The sequence below is a fragment of the Rattus norvegicus genome, chromosome 8 (genome assembly GCF_036323735.1).
Source record: "Rattus norvegicus strain BN/NHsdMcwi chromosome 8, GRCr8, whole genome shotgun sequence".
NCBI lineage: Eukaryota > Metazoa > Chordata > Mammalia > Rodentia > Muridae > Rattus > Rattus norvegicus.
In genome coordinates, this window is record NC_086026.1 from 112,946,995 (window position 1) to 112,973,291 (window position 26,297).

The following is a 26,297-nucleotide window of genomic DNA, read 5'->3' on the forward strand; positions in this document are numbered from 1 at the left end:
AAATATCACATCTCCCCATACCTCCTCCCACTATACAGCCCAGGCCTAACCCCCATAGATACACACACACCCCTACCCCTAACTGCCTTAGTGTGCAACAGTTAATATCCTTGGACTCCGCACTCAGCTTCCTGCCTCTTCCTCATACGCCAGGGCAAATCTGAGGCCTTTCCTTTCCAAATACACCCATAGGCACCACCTATCCCATAACCACTTCTCAGAGTCTGACAGGCCTACAAGCCTTCAGAGCCAGTCTATCCTCATCTTAAGGGCCCCAAGCCCTAGAGTCTAGTGAGAGCCATTCCCCCATTTCTTGTAGCAACACAAGCATCTTCTGTGGACGGCAGTAAGGTATATGTTAAGTGAAACAGCACCCCAAAACCTCAGCCTGTCTGCTAAGCCCTGAGGTGGAAAAGGCTTTAGACAGGTACCCCAGGCTGCTCAGAGGGGAGTTGGAGTTTGACAGGGTTTCCGTCTCAGTTACCAGGGGCTGCAAGCAGGTGTGGTCTAATAATGGCCCTTCTTAGATCCAGGTATTAATTGAGTGAAAAGACAGAAGAGCCAGAAGCCTGACTGAATGCCAAATAACCATCTTAAAGCTTCCAGGTTGTCTCTGAAGCCAGTGAACTTGACGCTGTGACACACCTGTGTGTGCAGGCCTGGGCCAGACTTCCTCAGAGGCCGCTTCATTCTCAGAAGCCACAATTCATTCTCTGGAGTTTATTTTTAAACAAAACAGACAAAGGGCAGTTCCTGAGAAGGAAGGGCTGGCTGCTTTATGGGCAGTCAGGGAAGAAGAGGAAACTGCCTAGTCGATAAAATGTCTTCAGGAGACAGGCATTTCCCCCAAGGGCTGTCTCTGGCCAAATCTCATCAGGCACCCAGGTGCGTGTGAGTCTGACCCCTCTATGGAGAAGAGACAGAAATCTTCCCTGAGAGCTGTGAGGGGTTTGGAGCTTGAAATCTGGCCTGTGTTGCTTCCCACTTTTAATGGGGCAAGCATGCATGGACCAGTGGTGAGCCTGGGGTGTGTATGAAGCACTGCATGAATAAAAAAGGTATTAGGCAACAACAAAACGATGGAGGTAGGAGGAGGAGAGGGAGGGAGGCAAAGGAAACAAAAAAATAGGAAAGTGTCCAGGTACCCTTGGGCACCGTGATCTGCCACCCTTATCATGGACAATAAGGGAGCAGGGCAATGTCTGTGGAAGCTTCTGGGTGGGTAGGTGCTGTCAGAGGAAGCAGAATGTAGGAGAATGGAATCATCCTGTGGGCAGTCTATAGGGCATGTGTGTCCGGGCGGTTTCCATCCTGGTTCTGAGCTGCCTACATTCTGACCTCAACAGCACAGGGTCCGAGCATTGCAACAGATGACAGTCCTTTGTGTAAGGACAGCAGAGCCAAGGGAGTAGACTGGCAGTGGGCACTGACTGAAGCCAAAGCAGGCTGGCTTTCTGCCGTGCGTGGCTTTCGTGGTGCCTTCTGTTCTTGAGACTGTGGCCAGGTGACCCTTCTCACCAGAGCCCCATGGCCTGGTGCTGACTGCAGAACAGGGCACCCCCACCCCCGACCTCCATGATTCTACATGGAGAATGCCACGGTGCATGCACTGCAGCCTGTTTATGGGCTCGGCTCTTTAGTGTTTGTGTCCCCACTTATAGGGAAATATAAGACATTTATGTTCACCACCCAGATTCTTTTCACGTCACTATAAGAAAAATATGTGCTGGTTTCCCCATCAGTGAAACCTTCATGAAGCCCGTGTTGCTACTGCCCTTTGGCTATTCCCCTTTGCTGAGTGGCTATTGTGTGGCAGGCTCTGAACTAGGGGGGTGAGTCATGGCACCTTTAGTCCTGGTTGGTTCGTCTACTCCATGTGTGCTGCTGAGCGCTGTGGGCCAGGCCAGACACAGCTCTAGATACATGGAATTGAGAAGTGAATTCATACAAGGCCCTTGCCCTCCGTCAAGGAGAGCAGCAGGCTGCAGGGCCCCGGGTGAGCAGCGTTGGAAAGAGAAAGCAGGCAGGGCTGGAGATGGACGAGGAGGGTACGGCTCTAATGGGTTTAGGGCAGTCCAGGAAGGGCTCCTTCCAGAGGCCTGCAGGAAGTGATGGTTTAAGCCTTAGGGGGAGAGATCCAGTTAAACTTAAGAGTGAAGCTCTTGTGGGTGATGGGCTTTCTGTGCAGAGCAAAGAGCCCAGAGCGGCTGGAGGAGAGTGGGGGATGTCAGGGGACTGTGAGTCCAGCTCATGAAGGGACCAGAAAGAGGACTCTTGTGTGTGTGTGTGTGTGTGTGTGTGTGTGTGTGTGTGTGTGTGTGTGTGTGTGTGTGTGATGCAGTCCAGCCGTGTCGTGTGAGAAGTCAACCTCAGGTGTTGTTCCTTAGGTATCAGCTTGAACCGGGAGTAGGGACAGCAATCGGGGTGGTCCAAGTAGGGAGAGCATGATTCGGAGAGCATTAACGTCGGGCTGGTGGTCACAGGGTAAATACCAGGATAAGAAAGTGGAGGGTGCTGAGATGCTACGGCAGGAGAGCCACAGCCAACCAAAGCAGCATTCTGAAAGTGGGTCAAGAGTTGTGAGCTGGGAGAGAGAAGACTGTGAGAGGGAGACCTGTGAGGGGACATCATGGAGGAAGGAAATATGGAGCATGAATGGATGGAGTTTGCCAAATGAGGAAGAAAGAGGCAGGCATCATGTGAGGCCAGAGAGCTGGCTAGTGTGGGGCTATGATGTGGGGGTTGGGAGGGGCAGGTCTCCCTCACAGGTTACCTCAAAACTTTAACGGAGTGGACAAGGGTACAACATAACCACATTCACGGTCATCAAAGCTCATCCTAGATGCTCTGAAAATGGAGGGACAGGGAAGACAGAGTCATGACAGCTCAGCTGCCCCTCACCTCTCCTGGGCCATCCTCCCCCCTTTGGACCATTTGTCTTCCTTTGTGGGCATACCAGTGAAGCCCAGTAATCCCTGTGCTCTTGGGAGGGTTTCTCCCCTGGGACCACAGCACTTCACCTATTACTATTCTTAATTTGGTTGCTTTGTCTCCCAGCCACAGCTCAGAACTGGCAGTCCCCTGAGAGCAAGTTTTCATCTTCAGTCCCCAGAGATGCTTGATAAACATTTGTGACTTATTCCCGGATTGGAGACCTGAGAACAGCTCTCCCCCCCCCCCGGCTCCAGTGTGCAGAAGGCACCTGGGGGGTAGGGTGGGGCTCTTCTCAGAACCAGACCCCAAGCTCAGTAGGAATGGGGCTGGGGTGGGGGGGTGGGGCTCCTGGTTCACTGAGCCCTGAAGAGGAACCCTTCAGGGCTGAGCAAGTACTCTGTGGAGAGTGGATGTGGAGGTGTGGGTCCCCGTACCTCTGAGGTCTCTAGGGACTGGATCTCCCTCGGGAGCTCCACGGCATGTCTGTTGAAGTAGTCCATGGTGATGGCGTTGTTCCAGTAGCTCAGGTTGTTCTCAGGGTTGGCTGTCTTCTTCTTCCTTCTCATACAGCACACTGTCAACAGGACGGCTGTGGAGAGAGTCCCAGTCAGAGAGAAGCAGAGGGAGGAGACTTTGGTGTCAGTGGGGTGCCAAGGACATACTGCTCCCAGCCTCTTTGTTCATTTTAAAAAACAGACTCACGTACCCTGGGCTGACTTTGAGCTCACTATGTATCGGGGACAGCCTTGAATTTCTGATCCTATTGACCCCAGCTTCTGAGTCCTGGGATCACAGGTCTGTGTCACCACTTCTCTACATGCTGGGGACTGAAACCAGGGTTTTGTGCATGTAAGTTAAGCACTCCAGTAACTGAGCCCCCTCCCCTCTAGTTTTTTGTCAACCGTGACCTTTATTTCAAGTAACTACGATGTACAAGAAAACCTGCTATCACTTTTCCTAAGGGTCTATCCTTCCACGATTCGCAGAAGAGGTCAGACGATACATAGGTAAGAAACCCGGGAGGTGCCAATAGGAATGGCTATCTAGTGAGAGATGGTGAAGGGACATGAGAGAGGTCACTTTAGTCACGGTGCTGGCCTCATGGCAAGGCAGCTGGCATCCAGGGGAGGAGACAACGCCAGGCAGTGCATTCCAGGATTGGAGAACAGTACATGCAAAGGACCAAAGTGTGGACAGCCCAGGTGTGTGTGAGAAAAGAAAGTGCAGTGTGGCAGGGAGTGTGTGTGTGGGGTAGGAGGGGGAGTGTGGTGAGGAAGGGGGGGAAGTGTGTGAGGAGGAAGGAGGGGAAGTGTGTGGGCAGGAAGGAGAGGAGCATGTGGGGAGGAAGGAGGGGATGCCAGGCAGTGTTGATTGTATGCCCCAGGGGCCTGAGGGAAGGGAGGCTGCATGTGTCTTGGTGGCATTTGTGGTTGCTGCACTGCTGTGCCTTTAGGACACCAAGAGAGGGCTTTGCTCATCTGCTGGGGGCGTTCCCCAGAGCCTGGAAGCAAAGACCAGCATGTGCGCTCAGAGACTCAGACTCCCAAAGATCTCTGCTGAGGCAGGAGGTGATAGACGCATTAGACAAAACCTCGAGGCTCAGTTAAAAAGATGTCACTAGCCAGTCATATAGGACTTGTATTCCAGGGACATTATCCATATTGGCAGCTACAAATTTCCTTTTGACCTCATGTAGTCAGTGTTAGGGTTTGTAATTTTCAGAGAAGTAGTAGCTTTTGTCAGTAGGCTTTGGAGCAAACCCAGATGTGTGGACTCCAAAGTTTCTGCTCTTTAACACTCAGGCTTCTCCCCGAGAGCAACCCAAGGGCTCACCCTGTTGAGATGACTGGAGCCAAGCTCTTCTGAGCCTGCCCCCTCACACCGTGTGACACGTGAACCTTGTGTCTCTCCAGTGTCAGAGACTCAAGAGTCCCGGAGGAGTAAGTGAGCCTGCGCTCTGTCGACCAGTCAGAGGCAGGGAGCCTTGCCCAGACTCACACAGCAGAGTGGCAGTACACAGGGGAGCAGCTAGTGTCTCGTGTGTGTGTGTGTGTGTGTGTGTGTGTGTGTGTGTGTGTGTGTGTGTGTGTGTGTGTGTCCTGTCTAGGTTCGCCAGCATCGGAAACCGTCCACAGGGAAGGGGTTGGGTGGGCTCTGTATGTATCTGACATTCAGAGGGTGCCAATCATCTTAGTGCTTTAGAATGGGGTCCAGGCTGCTCTGTTCAAAGGCCAGCGCCAGGGGGCAGCAGAGGGCCATTTCCCACAGAAAAGCAGCCTGAGGGCTTGACCAATACAGAGTGGGTATAGTCAGGGAACCGGTCAGCTGTAGAAACAGGCACATTTATGAGCTGAGATCTCAGAGCCCGGGTTCCAGTCCCAGGGGCTCACTGGAACATTCTGTACCCCAGTCCCCATCACCACTGGCCTCGTTGGAATGATCTCCAGACTAAGGTCAGGAGACGGCTTCTATTTGCAGTTGGCCTCATCTGCTTTGGCCAGAAAGAAAGACTTCCAGTTTGGTAATCATGCCTCCAAAAGTACCTTTTAAAAAGCCATTGACACATGGAGGGGGACCGCTGAATTGGGCTAAAGTGGATTTCAGAGACTGGCCGGCGTCAGACTGTTCACGTTTTGTGGCTGTGTCTTTCCTTTTGTCTCACGGCCCTTCCTTCCTTCACTGGTTGAAGGAGGGGAAGGGGCAGAAAGGGCTGCGAAGCCCAGCGTGGATACGACATTTCTGCTCTTTCCCTCTGCTCGGAGACACCATGGCCCGAAAGACACAGCTGGCTGTCACAGATCCCCTCCCTCCCTCCCTTCCTGGCATCTTTATTCCTCACAGGCACATCAGGGGACATGGCCAGGGCGACTGAAGTCGGTAGAGCCAAGTCTCTGAAGACACAAACACTTAGGAAGTGAGAAAGGGGGGGGGGTTTGTTAGCTCTGCTGAAGTGGGAGTTGTCGGGGACAAACGGTCACTTTTCGCCTCCTGGCCTGTGAGGGTATCTGACATCACACAACACACTTCAGTGCCACAGACAGCAAGCAGGGTGTCGGGGAGAAAGATGTCCTTAAAAGCCACATATGGGGGGGGGCACACTCTGTGATTGGACCCGCTGAGTAGTCACAGGCAAGCAAGCAAGATCAAAGAGACAGAGGTCTTAGAGACTGAAGGATGTGAAAGTTGGGATCAGAGCCCAGACATCAACACACTACTCACAAGGCCTGAGTAAAGATGCATAACCTCTCGGCCTCTGTGCAGGCCAGACGAAATCCTGTGCGCAGCAGAATTCTGCCCAGTTCCTGGCAACTTTTCCCCACGGTTACTCTTAGTTTGAAAAGTAGGGAGTAGAAACCTGAGAGACAAACTTCCCGAGGCCTTGCTGATGAGGTGTGCCTACTGCTATGTCCCCAGCGCCCCGACTCAGAAGCCTGAGTCTGCGGAATGTGTGGAGGTCCTGTCAGTGGGAGACTCGGCGGCTTGCATCCACTTCTTTTGGGAACTTCCTAGCGTTTCCCACGTGTCATCTCCTATAAGGGAGATGGGAAAAGGGACACTGGGCTCTGGGACTGTGTGAGGGTCTCTAGTTGTGTTTAGTACTATAACCTCGGTCTTTTGACCATTCATCCAAGAGAGAAAAGTGCAGCTTGGACTCAAGGAGTCTAATATGCTCTCAACGCCATGTACTTTATAGGCCTCTTCAGACTGCAGGGTCACTGTGTGAGAAAGGCAAGAGTGCTCTTCCCGGTTCAGAAGAAGTAACTGAAGGTCACTGACGTTGATCGAGATCACCCAGCTAATTATACCGCCATGACCACGGGTTTCGGTAATCTTTGAGTAGATGCTTATTGCCTCCAGTCCCTCTTGAACATTGGAGGGACACGCAGTATGGCCTTGGAAGCCCTTTGTAAGCTGCACAGTGGCTACAAGGTGTGAGCCACTTGTCCACTTAGCCAAAGAATCAAGTGCTCTGTGTTTCCAAAGGTAACAGCCCCAAGACTACACGGAATGAATGGGGGAGGGGGGCTCTGTCCCGCAGTTCTAGAACAGCCCTGAGAGTTAAGCAAGCTCTCGTGGCTTTCCCAGTAATGAGTCTTCTGTGACTCATCAGATGAGTGACAGGAAGAAAGGTCACTGGTACGAAGCTGGCACCCCGTGTACTGTGTTCACACCACAGGACTCTGTGGGTTCTGAGAAGCGATCAGAGCCTGTAGGTTCCCCCAGAAGAGACGACCTTTCCAAACACCTGCTGCATTGCCAGCTGCTGGGCCTGTCAGAAAGTGCACTGTGAATCCGCACGGGATGAGTGATAGCCACCCCTCCTTACTGAGCTCCTTCCCCACGGCAGACCCTGGTATAAGACCCTAAATGCATCTTCACTGACTTTCATGGGTCTTGGAGGCAAGCAGGAGTGGTGGCTCTGCCCAAATCCTGCTGCTCCTTCAGAGTCACCTCCACCCCTGATGTCTGCACCACGGCAGGGCCGGCAGAGCATGCGCAGTCCTCTCTGTGCCATGCTTCCGGGATGCCTGCACCTTGAATGACCACTGCAGGGCCGGCAGAGCATGCGCAGTCCTCTCTGTGCCATGCTTTCTGAATGCCTGCACCATGGATGACTAAGGCAGAGCCCGCAGAGCATAGGATCCCTTGGGATCCCTCTACAGCTCAAGGCTCCCAGCGACCCAGCAGAAACACTCGGACATTTCCACCCTCTATCTCCCATCATCCTCTCTGTCTCAAAGCCCGCACTGCTGCTATGTAGGCTTGCCTCGCTTACTCCAGCTCTCCCCGGGTGTTTTATAGTAGAGCTGCCTGGCATGCCTGCTACGGTCTTGGCGTCTGTCTCCTGAATGACCTGAACTGACACAGCAGACGTCTCTTTCATCCAAGAGAAGAGGTGCGAATGCTGGTGAAGTCCACAGTTAAGAGCGGCGAGGGCTGGATTTGCGGGCAGGCGTGGTTTGATTCCACAAGCCAGGTTTAGTGCTGCGGGGTACTCCATAAAGGATTTGAGTGACAGAAGACAGGGATTGGGGTAGGTTTCAGGTACTGGGCTGGTTATAAGGCCGCAACTAAAGGGGTTCAGTGTCTGGCTCCTCAGCCTAGCATGTGGGGGTTAGGTGTTAAGAGGTCTAGTTCTATCCTGAAGACCAGAGATAGCTATATTTTAGCTTGAGTGGGTTACAGCCAGAGTGACAATTTATGGACAGCCCTTGTTCTCACCTCCTCCCATTGGCCCATAATTCCAAAGAGACCACCCACCTCGCTACACTTCCCTTTTCTGTCAATCTTTTCTGCTTCACAGTAAGAATCAATCTAACCTAGGTTTTCTTATGTGGTAATGAAAAAGTCTTAAATCCTGCGCACACCCATACAATGTACATAGAGACACAATCTGTGCTTGTGTTCATGGTTAACATTCATTGGACAATGAACAGAGCTAAGAGTTATGGGTCCTATTAACACGTCATCCCTTGGAATATTGGATTAATGGTCCAGAGTCTGGAAAAAGCCCTGAACTGGGGCAAGTATCAAGGTCAGGGGTTGGCTCTCCTCTGCCCTGTCAGGCTGGACTTGCGTTGGTAATGCAACATACTTGTGAGTCTCTGGCTTCCTTAGCCAACCCTCCCTAATGGTCCATCTTCTCACAGGGGTGCCTGTGTGAGACAGGCCAGGGAGCTCAGGAAAGCCTCCAAACTGTTCTGTGAAAATGCAGAGCACCCACTGGTGAGTAATGACCAGGGGTAGGCCGGAGGCTCGGCGGCAGTACCTTTGTATCCTGATGGTGGCAGCAGAGAGCCGCGTAGTAGCCGCACAGCTCCCGGCCCTCGCTCCTGGTGGCCTGGGGCCAATCAATCTCCGTTCTCTCTGAAGCAGAGTTGGCAGAGAGAATCTGGCAGGGCTCCGGAGACGAAGCACTCCTCAGCCCTTGCACACTGATGCCCTTTCTCCCTATCGGGGCTTGTGATATGGAAGGCAGGTGAGCTGCTGACCCTCCCTCCTTCATTCGAACCAGGGGAATCGCCCTGCGATGGGCGAGCATGGGCTGGAGAAAGCTTAACTGAGGGCGAGTCCCTGCTGCTCTGCGCAACCTGGCTTCTCTCCTAGCTCCTTCGCCAGGGGTGATAAATTCTGCACTCACACTCTGGTACCAAGGATGGATTCTGCTGTAAGGCCTGTAGAGGTGCTTTGGGGTACAAAGACAGCAAAGAAAGTTGAAACATGAGCCTTCAGACCTGGAAGAGCCCAGCTGGTCTGGTCACTCGATGGAGCAGGACTATGGAAACAGCACCTAGGGTCCTGAGACCAGACTGATTGATACTCTAAATAGTCCCTGGCTATGGCCAAGGCTGTGACCAAGGCTGTGACCAAGGACACAGAGCTGATGTAGAGGCATCCAGGACCCAGGTAGAAACATAAAGGAAGTGGACTCTGTTGTCCTCTTGGGCTATGAAAGTCCAGTGTGGACACAATCGGGATCTTTAGAAAGTGTGTCCTACCCCCACCCACCAGCACCTGAAGGCTCCTCTTAGAGCTTGTGACTTGTCCTTGGGGTGTGTTTGTCCCTGCTTTGGCTGACCTCGGTTTTCTAACTCAATAGTGTGAGTGATGACCAGAGTCTCTGGATACCTTAGTGCTGTGTGTGGTTATTAATGTATCATTTTCTTTAGCTAGTGTAGGGACAGAATGATAAGACAAACCCGGAACCCCAACTATCAATGAGGGCATCTAACACACTCGGGAGAGCAGAAAGCAGCTACTTTTCACATACGACTGTTAATAATTTGCTTATTAATACGTTCTAAATTGTCCCCATCTCCTTCCTATTTCAGAAGCAGAAAATCACAGCGTATATAGTACATGTTCCCATGACAGACAACAGGGCTTCTCTTGCTATGCATGGTGTATCCCATGCAGGACGAGCTGCAGTGAGCAGGGAGGCTTCCTGGAGATTGTCTACCACAAACAGCCGAGATAGTTGTATCTAGGAGAGACACAGACCTGGGGGGGGGGGGGGGGAGGTTGTCTCTGGATTGCCTTTTGCTGGTGCAGTTCCTTCTGAACCTAGCATATCGTGAATGGGTGTGGAGAGAGCTCACTATGGAGCAAGTTTCCCGCAGATCAATATGCAGATGAACTTTCATAAACTATTATTTAAATGAATTCATGATTTCACAGAATTTCTGATTTGATTTAAATAGTTTTAGGAAGTTAGGGTAGTTGACAGAGTTTAAGGAGACGGTTTAAAGTGTTTTGGCAGAGAGAGATATAGTAAAGATAGAATTAAGAATAGAATCTGCCTCTCCTCATAGGAAGAAAGAGAGTACTGCTTTCATGTGTTACAAGCACACAATTCTGCTTGGAAGAGAAAAATGGGCTTGGGACAAGTTAATGATCGAAGGAGACATTCATCCTAGGTTGGGTCTGAGTTCCTGGATCTTGTGATCTAGGGATGTGGCCATAGGGTTTGTGTGCACCATGAAAAGACAGGATTATGAGTAAAGGTACATAACTCTGAGCATAAGAGTAAGGATAGATGATTAGCCAGCCTAGCTGAGCAAGACTTCAAAAACAGTGAGACAGGTGATGCTCTGTGTCTTGGCAAATACAAATTGTCACCAGCCACGCATAGGAAAAACCTCGCTACTATAGACAGGCTCGCTTATACTTTGTTAACCAATGACAAAAGAATTATTACTTTGGGGTTACGATGAACTGTGGAGAGACAGAAAGATGGGAAATGTTTAGGTATGAGTTTCAAAAGAAGAATACACAATAAACTGGTTGTAATTTCCTTTTGTGTAACGATTTTAATCTGTCTGGGGGATTATGTTCTTGTTGTGGTTGTTTCTGGAGAATATGTAACTTGTGGCTCTAAGGTAATCCTTTTCTTACAGACAGGATTTGTCTTCAGTGGTATAAAAAGGCTAAGGAAAAAAGTTGGTTGGAACTTTGCTCTGTCCACCAAATGCATATGTGTGTGTGTGTGTGTGTGTGTGTGTGTGTGTGTGTGTGTAGTTGTGAGAGCTTGCTTCATCCACCAAGTGTGTGTGTGTTCCCTCAGTGAAAAGTTTGCTGAATGGTCTACTGCCAACTCTATGCCCTGCCTCAGTTTATCCCGTGATGTCAAAGCCTGCTTTTGACAGATGACCAACTTCACATATTCCCTGAACTGGGTCCTGGAGTGGGAATGGCCTTCCAGCCTCAACACAAGTTTTGTTGTTGTTTTTCCCAGCAAGCTGGGAGAAGAGGTATTTGCAGAGTGGATAGGTGGAAGGCTGGCTGTGTAGAGGGGCTAAGCCTTCTGTGCTGACCTGTGCCATGAGGGAAGGGTATTGCTGGTTTCACAGTCTCCCCGTGGGAAGCCTTGGGATTTCATTTACGACCAAGATGAACCATGGGGTGATTTGAAGTCTGTTTAGTCAACAGAGCTGATGCCAGCACAGGCTCTGTGAATGTGTCACAGCTGGGCATGTGTGGAATGCTGCCCTTCTGGGGAACCATGGATAACGGTGACCAATCAGCGGCCATAGATGTAGCAGGCTTGGGCAATACAAGAGGAGGTGCTGAGGGTCATGGATGAGAAACTTGGGCCAAGGACACTCACTGCTCCCTAAGAGCCATTCCAGTGCCTCTGGGACTGCTAAGTGGACTTTTTAAATGTGGTTTAATGTGGTTTCAGAAGTCATCACTCAGGACTACAGGGTACCAATGACAAGAAGGCAAACTTGAGGTCCTCAAGAGAGCCAGGAAGAACGTGAAAGGTCAGAGAACAGTGTGTGTGTGTGTGTGTGTGTGAGAGAGAGAGAGAGAGAGAGGGGGGGGGTGAGAAGCACAGGTGACATCTTTAATGGTAACCATTTAAAATACGGTAGGGCCAAGTCCAGCAAAGATCCTCTGAGGACAGAGTATGACATGAGAAGACAGAGGCCATGGTGGGGTCTCAATGGGGACCTGGGAACATCTTCTGATACACCCCCCCCTCTCAGAGGGACAGGATGCTGCAGAGAGGCACTGGTTGTCATGGAGTAGAGAATTGGAATCCTAAGGTCCACGGTGCACAGAGTTCACGTAACTAAGAGGTTAAAGCAGGCTGGGTGGTATGAGGTGGAGAAGAGCTACCTTCCACCCATCTCCAAGGCCTTGATTTAGCACAGACTTTCTGACATATGGACACTTTATCTCTTCTTTCTTAGGTAAATGGGGAGAGAGACGTGGAAGGGAGAGAGAAGACAAGATGTTAGCGGGAGACAATGGTGATGACCCTTCCAGCTATAGCCCGTAACTCTCCATGGCCAGCTGCTGCCCATGGTGTCTCGGAGCCTCCTCAACAGCGCTGCAGGTGGGAAGGTCTGCAGCCCTGCGACTTGAATCCCGGGCAAGCCAAGTCTCTGAGCTAGCTTGGTGTTTCTTTCTCTAACACATGTGGCTAGCTTAAAGCACCTGTAAAGTGTCAACCCCACCCCCACCCCCACCCCCAAGCTCTGCGAATTAGGGCTTTATGACCCATGGATAGCTGAGCTCTCCATAACCAAGACCAGGGACAGGGCTGGTCCATGATTCCCGCCTTGCTATCTGGTTTGCTGAGAATCTAGGGCTTTCTGCAGTTCACTCAGTGGAGTTGCCTAAGTTAAGGGCAAGAGAATTTGGAGGGTGGGAAAGATGACGGAAGGAAGGAGAGGAGGGGTGGAAGCAGGGTACTCACAGCAGGAAGAGATGGGCACACTGATGGCCAAGATGACCCAGGCAATATCCATCTTGCTCAGGCAGATGGTGGCTCTGTGCTGGGGCTTGTCCCCTTCAGCCACATGGGAGATGTTGGCCACAGTTCCCGGCTTCCAGGTCCCCGCGGGGACCAGGCGGTTGAGGAAGTTGCCCGTGGCTGTAGACGGCACTGTGGAAAGCGGTCTGGGCCCCCTGTCGGTGGTTGTGGGGGAGGCCTCAGCCTCTTCCTTTGCTGGAGAAACAATACTTTCTGAGACCCCAGAGGGCCAGGCTGGGGCCGGAGGGGTTGCAGATGGTCCCTGAGGGATGCCCGGGGGAGGGGCTGAGACACTGGCATCGAAGGCAGCCTGGGTGGGCCCCGTGGCAGCCGTGAAGACCCTGGAGCTGGCAGACGTGGGTCTGTCAGTGTCAGGGGTGACAGCAAGCCAAGAGTCACTGTGGCTGGAGCTGTCTTGCACGTCACCATGAGGGCTCCGAGAAGGCACTGGGGCGGGCTGTGTACTGTCAGGGGCACCTGAAGCTGCTGTGGCATCTGGCTCCCCTCCTGGGCTGGTAAATGTGGGGCCACTCCCCTGGTTGGCTCTGGTAAGGTCTGGCTTGTCCGTTGCAGGTACCAGGGAAGTTGTGGGGGGCACCCACGAGGTGCTTCTGGGTCCTGTAGCTGGAGATACTGTCTGAGGCTGTGTCGAAGAGAAGTAGCCCCCGAGTGGGGTCCTGGGAGTGAGAGCAGAGGGGTCTGGCTCCACAGACCCCGTAAAGTTACCTTTGTAGATTTGGAATATCTTCCCCAGAGGACGCTTCGGCCCCAGATGTGTTGAGCTCTGATTTCGTCCCCTCTGGCTTTCCTTCCTTGCTGAGTGGCCACCGGGTACAAGTGGGAAAGTGCGAGACGAGCCACCAGTCCCCTTCCTGGAAGAGCCTGGGGGCCTGGGGGGCCTACGAGTTGGGACCCGTGGGGACACTGTGGGGCGGGTGGTGGTTCCTGCTGGCTTTGTTGGCAGGGTGGTGGCGGCAGGGGCATCATCCCCTGGGGGGCGGCTCTCTGAGTGGGACGATGTGGTTGCCATGGCAGCTGGAGGGGAACCTGTGGGCAGAGGGCTTTCAGGATGGGGGACGGCAGCTGTCACCATCACTGTGGACACAGTGTCTGTGGGAGGGTGCCCTTCTGGATGAGATACTGTCGTTTCCATAGTAGCTGCAGCCTGTGATGAGCGGCCATCAGGTTTAGGGCTCAGGGTCATCACAGAGGAGAGTCTGGTAGGGCTGTGAGTTGCTGTCACCATGGTGCCTGGGGGGCTGCCTGAGGGGAGGGTCTGCAGAGATTCCCTGGGAGATGGTCCCTGGACGGCGAGTACCAGTGCTTTGGTCAGTGCCAAGGTTAGGAGAAAGCCTGGAGGGGGGGAGAAAGGAGAGAGGTGAGGAACGAGTGTTGCTTGCAGATAGACCCTCCTCACCGAGGACTTGAAGACAGCTCCAGGGAGGTAGGAAGGATACCCGGAGCATTCCTTAGGCCATACTGGCACTATGAGGTGCAAGAACCAAATGTGCACCCGGGGAAAGTCTATGAGGAGGCGGGGGGCGGGGAGTACTATCAGGATGGACAACAGCATCAGCCAATCCCATCCTTTCCCCAGTTCCCCAGAATGCATCAGTCCTCTACCTTGGTGCAACGTCTTGGGATGGGAAGGGGAGCCTGAGAGACTTCTCTTCTACATCACCTGCCGCTGGGGAGTAGTCAAGGCTAGCCTGGCCACAGGAACTGTGAGTCACTAAGAACCAACTGAGGAAGGCTTGGGTGGGAGAGCTAAGAGTTCTTTTCTTGAACAACAACAAAGTGCCAAGGTTTAGACCCCTGCTCATTTAAACCCGCTTGCCTCATGCTTCCCTTCCTGGAACCCCAGAGCACAAACCCAGCAGCCTCTCAGCTCCGCAGATGACCTTAAGGTAAGGCAGAGATGCCCTGAGGTCACAAGAGTCTGAAGGGCAGAAGAGGGCACTGGCCCAGACAAGGGTGACCAGATCTAGCTTCCTTAACTCTGTAGTAGAGTCTGGGATAGAAAATGCTACATAAATAAAGACCATTGGCTACTGGAGGTTTGTCATCAAGCGCTATCCCTGTGGTTCCTTGTATAGTTGAACTTGGGGGAAGCATCATTGGGGCTACTTGGTCTTTTTGGGTAGGAAGAGCACTTCTGAATGATAAAAAAAGGGGCGGCTGCATAACAATGTGTGTAGATCAGTTTATTGAGAGAATGCAAAGGCATAATAAAAACCCATTAATTTGAAAGCATTCTTAAATACAAATGGTTTTTATAACCATAGTGTCATGTGCCGGTAACCCCCATATATCACAGGCTGCAAGTCTGGCTGTTGCAGCAGCTGGGGGCCAGTGTGCCACTTTGTAGCAAGCGACCTATTCACGGTTGTTACAACCATACACCTTGTAGTTCAGCACCACAGGGGCGGTCCCTGGTGGTGGTAACCTTCAAATGTTTGAGGTACATTCTATTACAAGTGGTCTCCCGAGTGTTAAGAGCTGTACGGGGCAGAGCCGGCCTCTGCTGCTGCTGGGTGGTGGGGAATCTTACAGGGTCTGATTCTGACTTCTCAGCACCTCCGTGTTTCTCCTCTCCTTTGTTATTCTTGGACTTCTCTTCAGCCCCAGCTAGACCCCAAAGAGTGGGCAGGCATCTGTCTGACAACTCTCAGGGCCTTCCTGGACTTCACCATACTCTAGCAGGGCAAGAGGTGACACTGGTATCATGGGTAGGATTCCTACATGAATTCTGGGATGAGGAGCAAAGTTACTAGCAGTGGGAGTCCTGCTTGGGAGTCTGGTAGAAAAGGCAGGACCCCACTTATGACTCTTGGTGTCTGGTGGAGCTGGTGAGACCCTGGTTAGCCTCCGGGAAACAGGGTGTGTGTGTGGGGGGGGGGGGACTCCAGAGTGCCTGGAGTAGCGCTCAGTGTGTAGTGGTTTTTGGAATAACCCTTGGACCTAATATTCACAGCTAAGCCAATGCTGGGAGGCTGAGGGACCTGGTTTTTAGCAGAGGCAACAGCACCTACTGTCTCTATGGCCAGTGGCTGGCTCCCCGAAGCAAGCCAGTTTTCTACACTTCCATTCACAAGTCAGCCCACACACTTGCAGTGCATTCTGCCCATTCAAGTCGGTCCTAAATCACGCTTGCTTCCTCCCTAGCAACCACTTGACAGGGTGGAAAGTGAAAGCCCAGGAAGACAAGGGAACATGTGTGCAGCCACACAGCCGCAGGAGCATGCGCAACCAGCTTCTCTAAAGCATATGCTTTTCCTAGTTAACTGCTGCCAGAGATGCAGGGCAGCCAGAGGCCTTTCAGCTATACCCGCAGCAGAAGCCACTTTACTCCCGTCTGTATATGGTTGCTACTACTCCAGTCTCACAACCGTACACCTTGCGGCTCAGCACCACAGGCGTGGTCACTGGTGGTGGTAACCTTCAGTGTTTGAGGGACATTCTGCTACAAGTTGGTTTCATGAGTGTTAAGAGCAGAACTATGCTCTCCCTCCGCCCTTTGCCCACCCCATCCCGGAATCTCAGAATTTGACTGTTTTTTGAAGAGAGGCATTCAAAAAGATTCAAGTGAACAGAGGCTAGCAGGATGAACCTTAACCCAATTTGACTGGTCCCTTTCTGAGACGGCTCATCAGGGTGATGACGGGGACACAGAGGACCCTCTTGTGAGGGCAGAGAGGCAAGAGGGAGGAGGCTGGCAGTGATGGGGAGAGAGGAGCCAATCAATGGCACCACAAGAAGCCAACCTTGGTACCACTTTGATCTTAAGCTTCCAGCCTCCAGAAGCTTTGAGGAAGTGTGAGTATCTGTGGGGTTTTAGCCCTCCAGGGAATGCTATTTTCTTACAGCAGCCCAGCATTAGGCATTTTGTATTAGAACTCTTCTGGAAGGGGAGGGATGGGGGAGTGGTTTACAATGGGAGATGATCTGAGGGCCAGTCAAGGGGGCTGAGATTGGTGAAACAGGGAAAGCTCAATCTGAGGGCAGCTGTGAGCAGACAGAAAATACCTCAGTCTTACTGGGAGCACCTCACATGTGTCTTAAGGAGACTCCCTCCTAGCTGAGGGCTCATCCTACCCCCTATACCCTCTGGGTACCACATGGCTGAGCTAGGGAGGTCTTCAGTACAGGGGCTGGCAGGAGATAGCTATGTCCATTTGGTGGCTGCTGTAGTAGCTGGAGTCCCCCAGAGGATTGCTGAGCTGGAACACAGAATGTGTCCGGTACTCAGAGCCCTGGAGCCAAGGACAATTATATTGTTTTGGCTTCAGAGTCAAGAACAGCAGAGTTTAGAGAGAAGCCAGCTAACCCCAGGGACACGCACACAGAGAGAAGGAGAGCCACTTGGGCTCCAGGACAATGCCAACAGCCCTCTAGAACACAAAGGGTTTAAAACACTTAGAGAAAGAAATCCCCCTGATTCCCCACTAGGAGCCTGCAGGGGCTCGCTCATCCCAGCCCGACCCCTTGGCCGGAGTTCCTGTGGCTTCTAGCTTGACACATCCTTGTTGCTGCTGCTCTTCAGATGCCTCAGAGGTTTTCCTCCTCTCTTCAGGCTGTGAAGCTACTTCTCCATCACTTAACTTAGTTTCCAGCCTTTGCTACTATAAATGCTCCAAGTGTCTTCTGGAGTGCCATGGTGTTCTATGTTTTGGTTACCACAGTGCGGGGGCCCTAGAGTTCACCCTAAACCAACCTCTTCATTGTATAGGGAAGTGACCCAGGTGTGGTTGGTTTGACAGCTCTTAGATGATTGGAGGTGTGTGGTGTAGCTGTTTGCTCTGAACCAAAATATGCTGCCCTCAGACTCCTAAGACTGAGAACTCACGAAACTTGGAAAACTCTGTGGTGGCTTAAAACCTCCACATTATTCCTCCAGGTTATGTAAGTCACAGATGATTGGATGGGGAGAGGAGACTTTGATAGAATTGTCTACAAGCTTTGAGAGCCTGAGAGGACTGAAACAGGCTGGCTCCATGACAGGCTTTAAACTGTCAGTTTGGGAGACTAGGCCTAAATTTCTGTTTCCCAGAACTGGGCAAGTTAGTTATTCGGAAAACCCACAAGTCATGCTCAGCCAATCAGAAGCTGCCCTGCCACCTGGCCTGAGGCAAGAGCCGGTGAGTCAGCAGCAGTTTCCAGGCTTCCCAGCAACAGTCTCCAGCCTCCCCCACTAACCCCAATGGTTCTGGAATGTCCCCAGAGCCCTAGCAATCCCAAAGACTCCCATATCCCAAGAGCCAGCCAATCAAGATAAAGTCCTCTAATCTGCTGTAAATTGGGCCTGGGAGCTCACCTGGGTGTGTCCACCTTGGTCAGTGGTAGACCCTTGCAGGCTATGAGTCTGGGGTGCCACTCTCGTCACTCTCTGGTGATTGATGGCCCCTTAGAAGCCACTGGCGTTCCTGACCATACCAGATCCTCAAGCTAGCTCGGTCTGGGTGGCATCATTCTTTGCTCTACTGCCACCGTACTCTGACTGGGGCAACTGTTTTTTGTTTTTTTCTTTTTTCTTTTGTTTCCCCAGTAAAAGTCACACAACAAGGAGAGGCGGCCTGAATCACAGTCATTATTTTAAAATAAAAAAGTTTCACTTGTATCGTAAAATAGCTCCAGAGTTGAACTGTCCAACCCCTTCCAGCCTTCCTTGTCACCTTGAGTAAGGAAACCAGAGGAGAGCTTACACCCTTCTACTTCACACAAAAGGTTGTTAGCCAGTGAAGGCTGTGATGTACCCTGTCACAAGCATGTGCGAGGCCTTCAACCAGGGGCTCCCCTAACACATGCAAATTTTCATTCAAGGCCTTTTGTACTGGTCTACACACTCCCCTCCCCACAATCTGGGGTGACTGCCTCTTTGCATAGCATTTGCATGCATTTGCATAAGGTACTTGAGACTCTAACTCTAAATATGTAAGAGTCACTAAAACAAAAATCTAGCTTGACATGCCTAAAACGTAGAGCCAAATTTTAAAAGAAACGTGTCAGGATAAGTATGTGGGGTGGGGGGCTGGGGTGGGTGCCCACAGACTGATGGTGCCCAGATGTCTTAGGAAGGCCTCCTCCTCCCTAAAATCTCCATGCTTGGGTCATCTTCCCAAGGGATGCAGAGGGCATCTTCAATAAGACACTGAACATTCCTTGTACCGTACCCTGCTGGAAGAGCGAACCCTCGCAGGCACGTGGACAGGAGGTCCTCTTAGCTCCGTGCTGCAGCTGATAGATGGAAGCCAGCAGGCCCTGTCGATGGCCACACAGCTTAGGAGCCCGGATTTGGTAAAACCTGGCTCTAATGACTGCATTCCAACCTCTTTGAGTTAATGTACCTCTTTTTTTTTTTTTAATCAGTGCTGTCAATGGAAGCCAGAGTCCTAGGCAGGCTTTACCACTGAGCCGCACTCCCCACCCTGAACTCCTCTGCTCGTCCCCCTCCACTCTACCCTCTGTCCCTAGGTTCTGCACAGCCAGAGGTTATGATCCCCCATCTCTGGGAATTCATTTTCTAGGTTGAGTTTTTCCTCTCTTGCCTAAAAATAAATGGTATGTTTAGGCTTGTACACACACATTCGTTATACTGATAATTTATACTAACAATTCCATTTAATTTCCTCATTATTTTAAATGTCTTCTTAACTAGATTCTCTGCCACATCAGGGTGTTCTGTCTACTGGCTTTTTAATCCTCTCTTAGGCAATTACAGGAGGCTACATCCCTTCACCAAGCATAACTGCCTCATGGAGCCCAGTCATCGTTAAGATTCATGAACAATGGCAGCGAAAATATCTTACTACAGTTTTAAGCCTCTTTACAAGCATTTTTTTTTTTTATTTCATTTGAGAAAGGATCTCATTACGTAGCCCATACTAGCCTTAAACTTCTGATTCTCCTAAGTGCTGGAATTTCTAAGCGTGTGCCACCACACCATTTTGAAAAACTAAAACACAGTATAATGGTTTGAAGTGTTTGCCAAAGATCACCAGTCATTGACTTTTACTTCCAAAGCCACTGTGTTGGGGATTTGGGACTTAAGGCTACAGGGATGTAATTTTATTTATGAGGGAGTGGGCTCCTTTTAAAACATATGTTGGGCCCTCTTTTCTCCTCTCCTCTTGCTCTTCTCCCATAAGATGGCAAAACCTGAGGATCCTCCTGGACAAAATTGTAGGTCACTGCCCATGAAGAGAACGTGCTGAACTTCCTAATTCCCAAGACTTTCTTCTAATTGGGAAAGGATGTCTGGACCATTGACATTTAATCCCTCCATCTGATACATGAGAAGACGAGGCCCTGCCCCCCCCCCCCCCACGTAAAATGATTTACAGTTAACCACAGCTATACAGGGTCAGATGGGGAAGCAGGTCAGGCCAGCACACTTCATGACTAATTCCACTGATGTTCCCAAGTCCCCAGCTCTTTTTTATACTCAGCTTCCAGAACTTTAATGTGTTCTGCTCTTTGAACTCCAATGACTCCTTTTTACTTTAAAGACCACATATAATAAATGCTAATTCTTCAGAGCATGGTTTTGCTTAGAATTAAATAGGCATCACTGAGTTCAGGGGATACTGCTCTGAAGCGGCAACCCAGGTCTCCTGACCTTGACTAAAGAGCTTGTAGCACAAATCTTTTGCTGCTTCCCCCTCTCCAGGCAGCCACGCTCCACAAGCCCCCTCCCATCAAGCTGGGTATCCATTCACAGGGTGGATGGGCAGAAGTTCTGCTCAAGCCTCTGAACTAACTGGGGCCGTCACCTGGTGGCTTCCAGAAATGTCCGGAGATCACGGGTTCAACAGCCAGACTGATGAGGTCCATGACTCCACTGGGAACTGCTTCCCAGAACACAGTCTCTAGAACACAGGCAAGCAAGAAAACCACGTGAGTCGGGCCTGTGTGCCCCGACGCACCTGTGGCCAGTGTGTGTGTGTGTGTGTGTGTGTGTGTGTGTGTGTGTGTGTGTGTGTGTGCTCACAACCACATGTTCATGCCCTCTTTTGTTTCTCTTTCCCGGTTCCTCCTGACCTCATGGCACACGGCATAGTCCTTTTTCTTGGAACAAGAAACAGACAAGCAGGATACATTTTGTAGGTTGTGTTCCCCCTGCCCCCAAGAGCTCCAAGCTATCATATGGTCAAACCATTTGTCTAAGGTCTAAAGCATGCCACATAGCAGCTCTGGATAAAAGCTCAGCTTTCTTTGATCCTAGATGCTCAAGAGATCCTCAACACGGAGGGAGTTTTTGATTCAGGAAAAGGTCCTTATGAGCAGAGGAATGTCAGATAAAGACAACCTAGTTGTTGAGAATATAACCACTGTTACTGATGACCATAATTTGATACCCTATATTCCCAAATGCAGCAACATACGGGCAACTCTGTGCCTCTGGTTATCAGCCTTAGTGACTGTGACTTAATGCAGACAAATGCCTTGTCTTAGATGGCTTCTGAGCCTTGGAGACTTTGCTGGGAATGTCCCAGGGGCTGGGGAGCATGTAATCTCCGAGCCAAGGCCTGGCCTACCTCCTAACTGCTCTGTCTGAAGCACCAGGGTTGGATCGATGCTTCAGGGTTACAGCCCTCCTACCCAGTTCAGCGTGACCTACCATGAATACTTACTGAGGGAGGAGACCCTCTGTCATCCCTGTCTGAAGAAGAATTTCTATTTTCCACAAGTGACCACCACAGCACATCTAAACCCACTCATCTTCCTCAGAGTGACTTTGGCACTCCCACGGAGGTGGTCTTCGTTCCCTCCCCTGAGTATGGTGTGACCAGTGACTATGGCTGAATGACTTCTGAGACTAAACATGAAGGGTGTGGTCTCTTTCCTGTGTTCTTGGGGTACTTACTCTTAGAGGCCAGCGAGCATTCTGTCTGGAAACCTGAACAACCTAGAAAGAGGGACTGTGTGCGTAGAAGGGAACAGAACCTGGCCTTCAGAGCTAGCGAACAGTCAAGCACCACATGCTGGTTCAGTGGGGAAGAGGATGTCAGAACCTTACCAAGCCACCCGGCTAAACCTTTGGCAGAGACAAATGACCCTCTTTTCAAACTCCGGTTTTATGAATGGAATAAAGGATGAATATAGTTTCTGTCCTAAGTTTAAGAATGGCTCGCCAGGAACCGTAGGGTGTAAAATACACCCTACATAGTATTCAGCAATCGTCCTGGGTTTCATCATGGGGGTGAGGGAGGGGGAGAGACAGGCTTTAAATGTTTTCCTGCAGCTCTATGATTTCTGTGATACAGTGTCTCCCCTACAAAGAAGAGAGCAAGCACACAGTAAGAGTGTTACAAAGCTCCTACTATGTGGGACAGAAGAAAGCTGGAGGCAACTGGTTCCTGCAAAGGCTCTGTTCTAGAAGGGAGGAAAATGAGAGGGAACTTGTACCAGCAAGCAAAAGGGTCCCTCGAAGACTCAACAGACACAGTGAGAGTTGGAATCAGATGGATGAAAAGGTCAAGGCAGCCTCTGATGAGATAACACGGTCCTCAACATTCAGGGGACGGCTTGTTGTCATCAGGAGAGAGAACGGGTTCTGATGGCCTCTGACTCTGTTAACAGGAGGGGGTTCTGGGGAATGCGGAGGCTAGGGTAGTGTCAGTGGGAGGAAGGATACATGGTCAGAGTTTCAGTTACAGAGGAAAAGCCCTGCAGACCTACTGTGCACTGTAGCAACTACAGTGAATGACATGTGCTGCACTTCAAAATGACCCAAAGGAAGCCTTGAAATCCTGGGTGTGCTGGGACACACCTCTAGTCCCAGCACTTGGGAGGCTCAGGCAGGAGGTGGTGAGGTGGAGGCCTGTTTAGGTTACAGAGAAACTATGTCAAAAATAAATGAATTTTTAAATGTTTTCACCACAGGGAAAGTATAAATTTCCAAGTCAGTCAAAAATAAAGACAGCCAGGCATGGTGGTGCACACCTTTAATCCCTGTACTCAGGAGGCAGAGGCAGGTGGATTTCTAAGTTCAAAAACAGCCTGGTCTACAGAGGGAATTCCAGGACAGCCAGGGCCACATAGAGAAAACCTGTCTCAAATGTCCTCCCAACCCCATAAAAAAGACTTCAAAGAAAATGGTCTGATGGAGCTCAGAGCTGGGATGCTTCAGCCACGCAATCAAAGCCAACACTGGCCAGGTTAGAGTCATGAGGACAGCTTATACATTGACAGGAAACGGCACCTTACCTTCCCAGTTCGCTCCCTTAGGCCTGTAATCCCAGTGTGATTATAAAACACCACCACCAGAAAAGGTCCCAAGCTGAATGCTTTACAAACCTCTGGCCAGTACTCCTTGGGACTGACAGGGCTGGGGCAGGGAGATGGCTTGGTGGTAAGCCTGGTAACCTAGTTCCACCTTTGGAACCCACATAAGAAGAGAACCAACTCCATAAAGTTGCCCTCTGATGTCCATGTGTGTGCCTCATCCATATTTGTGTATACAGTAACACACACACACACACACACACACACACACACACACACACACACACACACGGGGTTGGGGGGAGAGAAGCCCATCACGTTTCTCAGGACCTGATAGTCGTGAAGACCTAATGTAGTTTGTGGGGTCCAGGGTAAGCTGGAATGGAGAAAGGACTTTAGGCAGAATCGAGGGCACTGTGATAACAGTGATATGTAATGATTACCGTAAGGAAGCACATTGTTTTATTAACCGTGACAAATATTCCATGGTATAGGAGATGTAGAAATAAAAGGCCAAAAAAATAAAAGCAATGTCTCAACCCTTTAACCATCAGACCATGTCTGCAAGGCCCTTGACCCCAGTGACCTATGAGCGATACAGCCTAATTCAGGGTGAGCCATGGCACCCTGCCTAAAGGGCCAATTTCAAGGAAAAAAAAAATCTGCTGTTAAGCTGAGTACTTACTGAAACGGAGAGATGTCCAGTTCTATCCAGACGTGACCCCACATAGGTGTCTCAAGAGACATCGTCAAGGACTCCCCAACTTCTGTGAAAGACTCCTGCCTCCACCTTACCCTGTGCAAACCCCTCCCTGGCAACCTGCATGCTGCTTTCTTGTGCATTTCATACATACCATTAGTTAATCCTTTCACTGCCTGTCACTGGCCTTCTGGATATTGTTCTGTGCCTTAGGAGACTGGATACAAAGACCTAGGAGCCTCACTACCATCTCCCCAGATCCGATATAAATTCAAAATTATTCTCAAAGAGACACATTGAAAATGGCTAGTGGACATCGGACAGGGGACATAGCTGAGGAAAAGGTTTGTGATCAACTTTCTCAGCAACCTGGGGTGAGATCTTGTGTTTACCAGTGGGCCAGATGGAAGAAAGGGGCTGAGACTCCCCCTTGACCTATCGCTGGCTTCTAGAAAGAAATGGAAGCTGGCTTTTACTTTGTCTATGGCTACTGCTGTATATCCCATAATTTCCAACTCCCTGTCTAACAACCGAAGTGTGATGTTTGGAGGTGAAATGGTCAGCATGAAGAGTTTGGATGCAGTTCTTCTTTTTTTTTTTTGGAGCTGAGGACCGAACCCAGGGCCTTGCGCTTGCTAGGTAAGCGCTCTACCACTGAGCTAAATCCCCAACCCCTTGGATGCAGTTCTATGTGAGTGTTTTACCTGCATGTATTATATGTGTACCACATTCGGACCCGATGCCTAGGGAGACCAAAAGAGGGCATCAGATCCCCTTAATGGTTGGAAACTGCCACATGGGTGCCAGGCACCTAATCCAAATGCTTTTCACTGCTGACTCAACTCTCCAGTCCCCCTGGACACACAGTTTAAAAGCTCACTTCAATTCCAACTGAGCATGCAGGGTAAATGCTACTATGAACAAAACCTCATCTTGACCAAGAAAGCAGACTTGGAATGCACAGCTTACTCAGTCCACACAGCAAGGTTGCCTTGGTTCTCAGAGGCTGTGTGGGGGTAACATGGTGCATTGTCTCCTCAGACCCACTCTACTATCCTGGTACTGTCAGTAGTGTTCAACCCCAAAAGTAGGTTTGATCGTCATCACTTTGTCCCAAAGAAAGTAGGGCATCTCATCTTGCAGCACGGAAACAGTACACCCGAGTCCAGAGCTCTGGGGTACCCTGCTCCCATACTCACTGTGATAGCTGGTTGTGGGCCTCAGGCAAAGGAGGCCAGCGGCGGAAGTCAGCTGCTTTTCTTAACCACAGTGAAGACAACAGTGTCTAACTGGAGTGCTTTCTGCAGCAGATTGGGAAACGAGGAAGCACGGAGAGCCCCACACAGGGCCTGAATTCACACAGGGGACTCGAATTCTGAACTGAGGCTCTGGTGGCCAGGGATCTGTGCCACTTTCTGCCCTCTCACATGAGCACATTGCTCTTGAAAGCACGAGAGAATGAAGAGGTTAAGCAGACCCACCGGTCTGAGCTACTAGCAGTTGATTGCTGGGATGGTTAGTTAACTGTCAACTTGACATAACCATCTAGAATCAAGGGGAAGAGAGTCTAGTCTTGGCGAGGGATTGTGTAGACCAGGTTGGCCCAGGTGTGGGTGTGGGGGGATTATCCTGACTATGCTAACTCATGTGGGAAGACCACACCTACCAGTGGGCAGTGTTACTCCCTGGGGGTGGGTCTTGGGCTGGAGAAGGAAGCTCCTCATCCCAGGACCTCGTTTATGCTTCACGCTGGCTGTGAGAGTCAGGACGCTCCAACACAGTTGATGACATGGGCCTTACTCTCAGAGCTGGTGTGAGCTTTCTGTGCTCAGGGCTTTCCTGTCAACCTGGTGCATACTGGAGTCAGTAGAGGAGGAAGGCCCCGATCACTGTGGGTGGAGCCACCCCCGGGGCAGGTGGTCGTGGGTGCTATAAGAAAGCAGCAGGCTCAGTGGGCCATGGGGACCAAGCCAGTAGGCAACTTTCCTCCTGTGTCTAGCGCTTCAGTTCTTGCTTCCAGGTTCCTGGCCTGTTTGAGTTCCTCTTCTGACCTCACTTAGCGAGGGACTCTGATGCGGAACCACAGCTGAAATAGACTCTTCCCTCTTTAGTCGCTTTTGGTCCTGGTGCCTATCACAGCAATAGAAACCCTGACTAAGATAGTGTCCTAGAGGGGGTTGGGGATTTAGCTCAGCGGTAGAGCGCTTGCCTAGCGAGTGCAAGGTCCTGGGTTCGGTCCCCAGCTCCAAAAAACAGAAAAAAGAAGAAGAAGAAGAAGAAAAAAAGATAGTGTCCTAGAGACACCTCGAACAAGAATATTAAAAGCAATAGCATGCTTATGTCAGACCCCCCCCATATCATGGCTTTGAGTGTAACTGTATTAGGACTCCTTTCCCTCGCCTGCAAACCTGGACAATACACCCTACAAACTGCCTCACAGTATCATGCACAATAAGGCAAGACAGTAAACAAGCTTGTATATTTCATGCATGCCACCGTGTGCATGCGGAGGTCAGAGGGCAACTTGGGAGGTTGGCTTTCCCTCGACCTTGTTTGGCTCCTTACCCCGCTGGCTCCTGTGTATCACTGGTCCACGAGCTTCTGGGGATTCTCCTGGCTGTACTTTATGTCTTCCAGCAAGAACTCCCAGGTTACAGAGGCTTACACTATATGCGT

The 26,297-nt window shown here is 50.8% G+C and overlaps 1 protein-coding gene and 1 long non-coding RNA gene across 20 annotated transcripts in view; one reads left to right on the top strand and one right to left on the bottom strand.

Moving 5' to 3' along the window:
• Positions 1-26,297, bottom strand: part of Tmem108 (transmembrane protein 108) — a 294,072-nt gene that overhangs the window by 2,070 nt on the left and 265,705 nt on the right. For 7 of the 19 annotated variants that reach the window (XM_039082601.2, XM_039082607.2, XM_039082604.2 and 4 more), the window contains 2 exons: positions 12,641-14,050; positions 3,369-3,523 (listed from right to left, as the gene is read on the bottom strand). In XM_039082601.2, coding sequence (XP_038938529.1) covers positions 3,369-3,523; positions 12,641-14,050 — 1,565 coding nt within the window. Of the gene's footprint in view, positions 1-3,368; positions 3,524-12,640; positions 14,051-14,154; positions 20,414-20,466; positions 20,563-22,102; positions 22,147-26,297 lie in introns of those variants that run through there. The other 12 variants (XM_039082589.2, XM_008766590.4, XM_039082592.2 and 9 more) reach the window with 4 other exon arrangements.
• On the top strand, positions 10,657-25,945 carry LOC134480226 (uncharacterized). The gene is made up of 2 exons (XR_010054474.1): positions 10,657-11,699; positions 12,132-25,945. It is a non-coding gene; the product is annotated as an uncharacterized LOC134480226 (long non-coding RNA).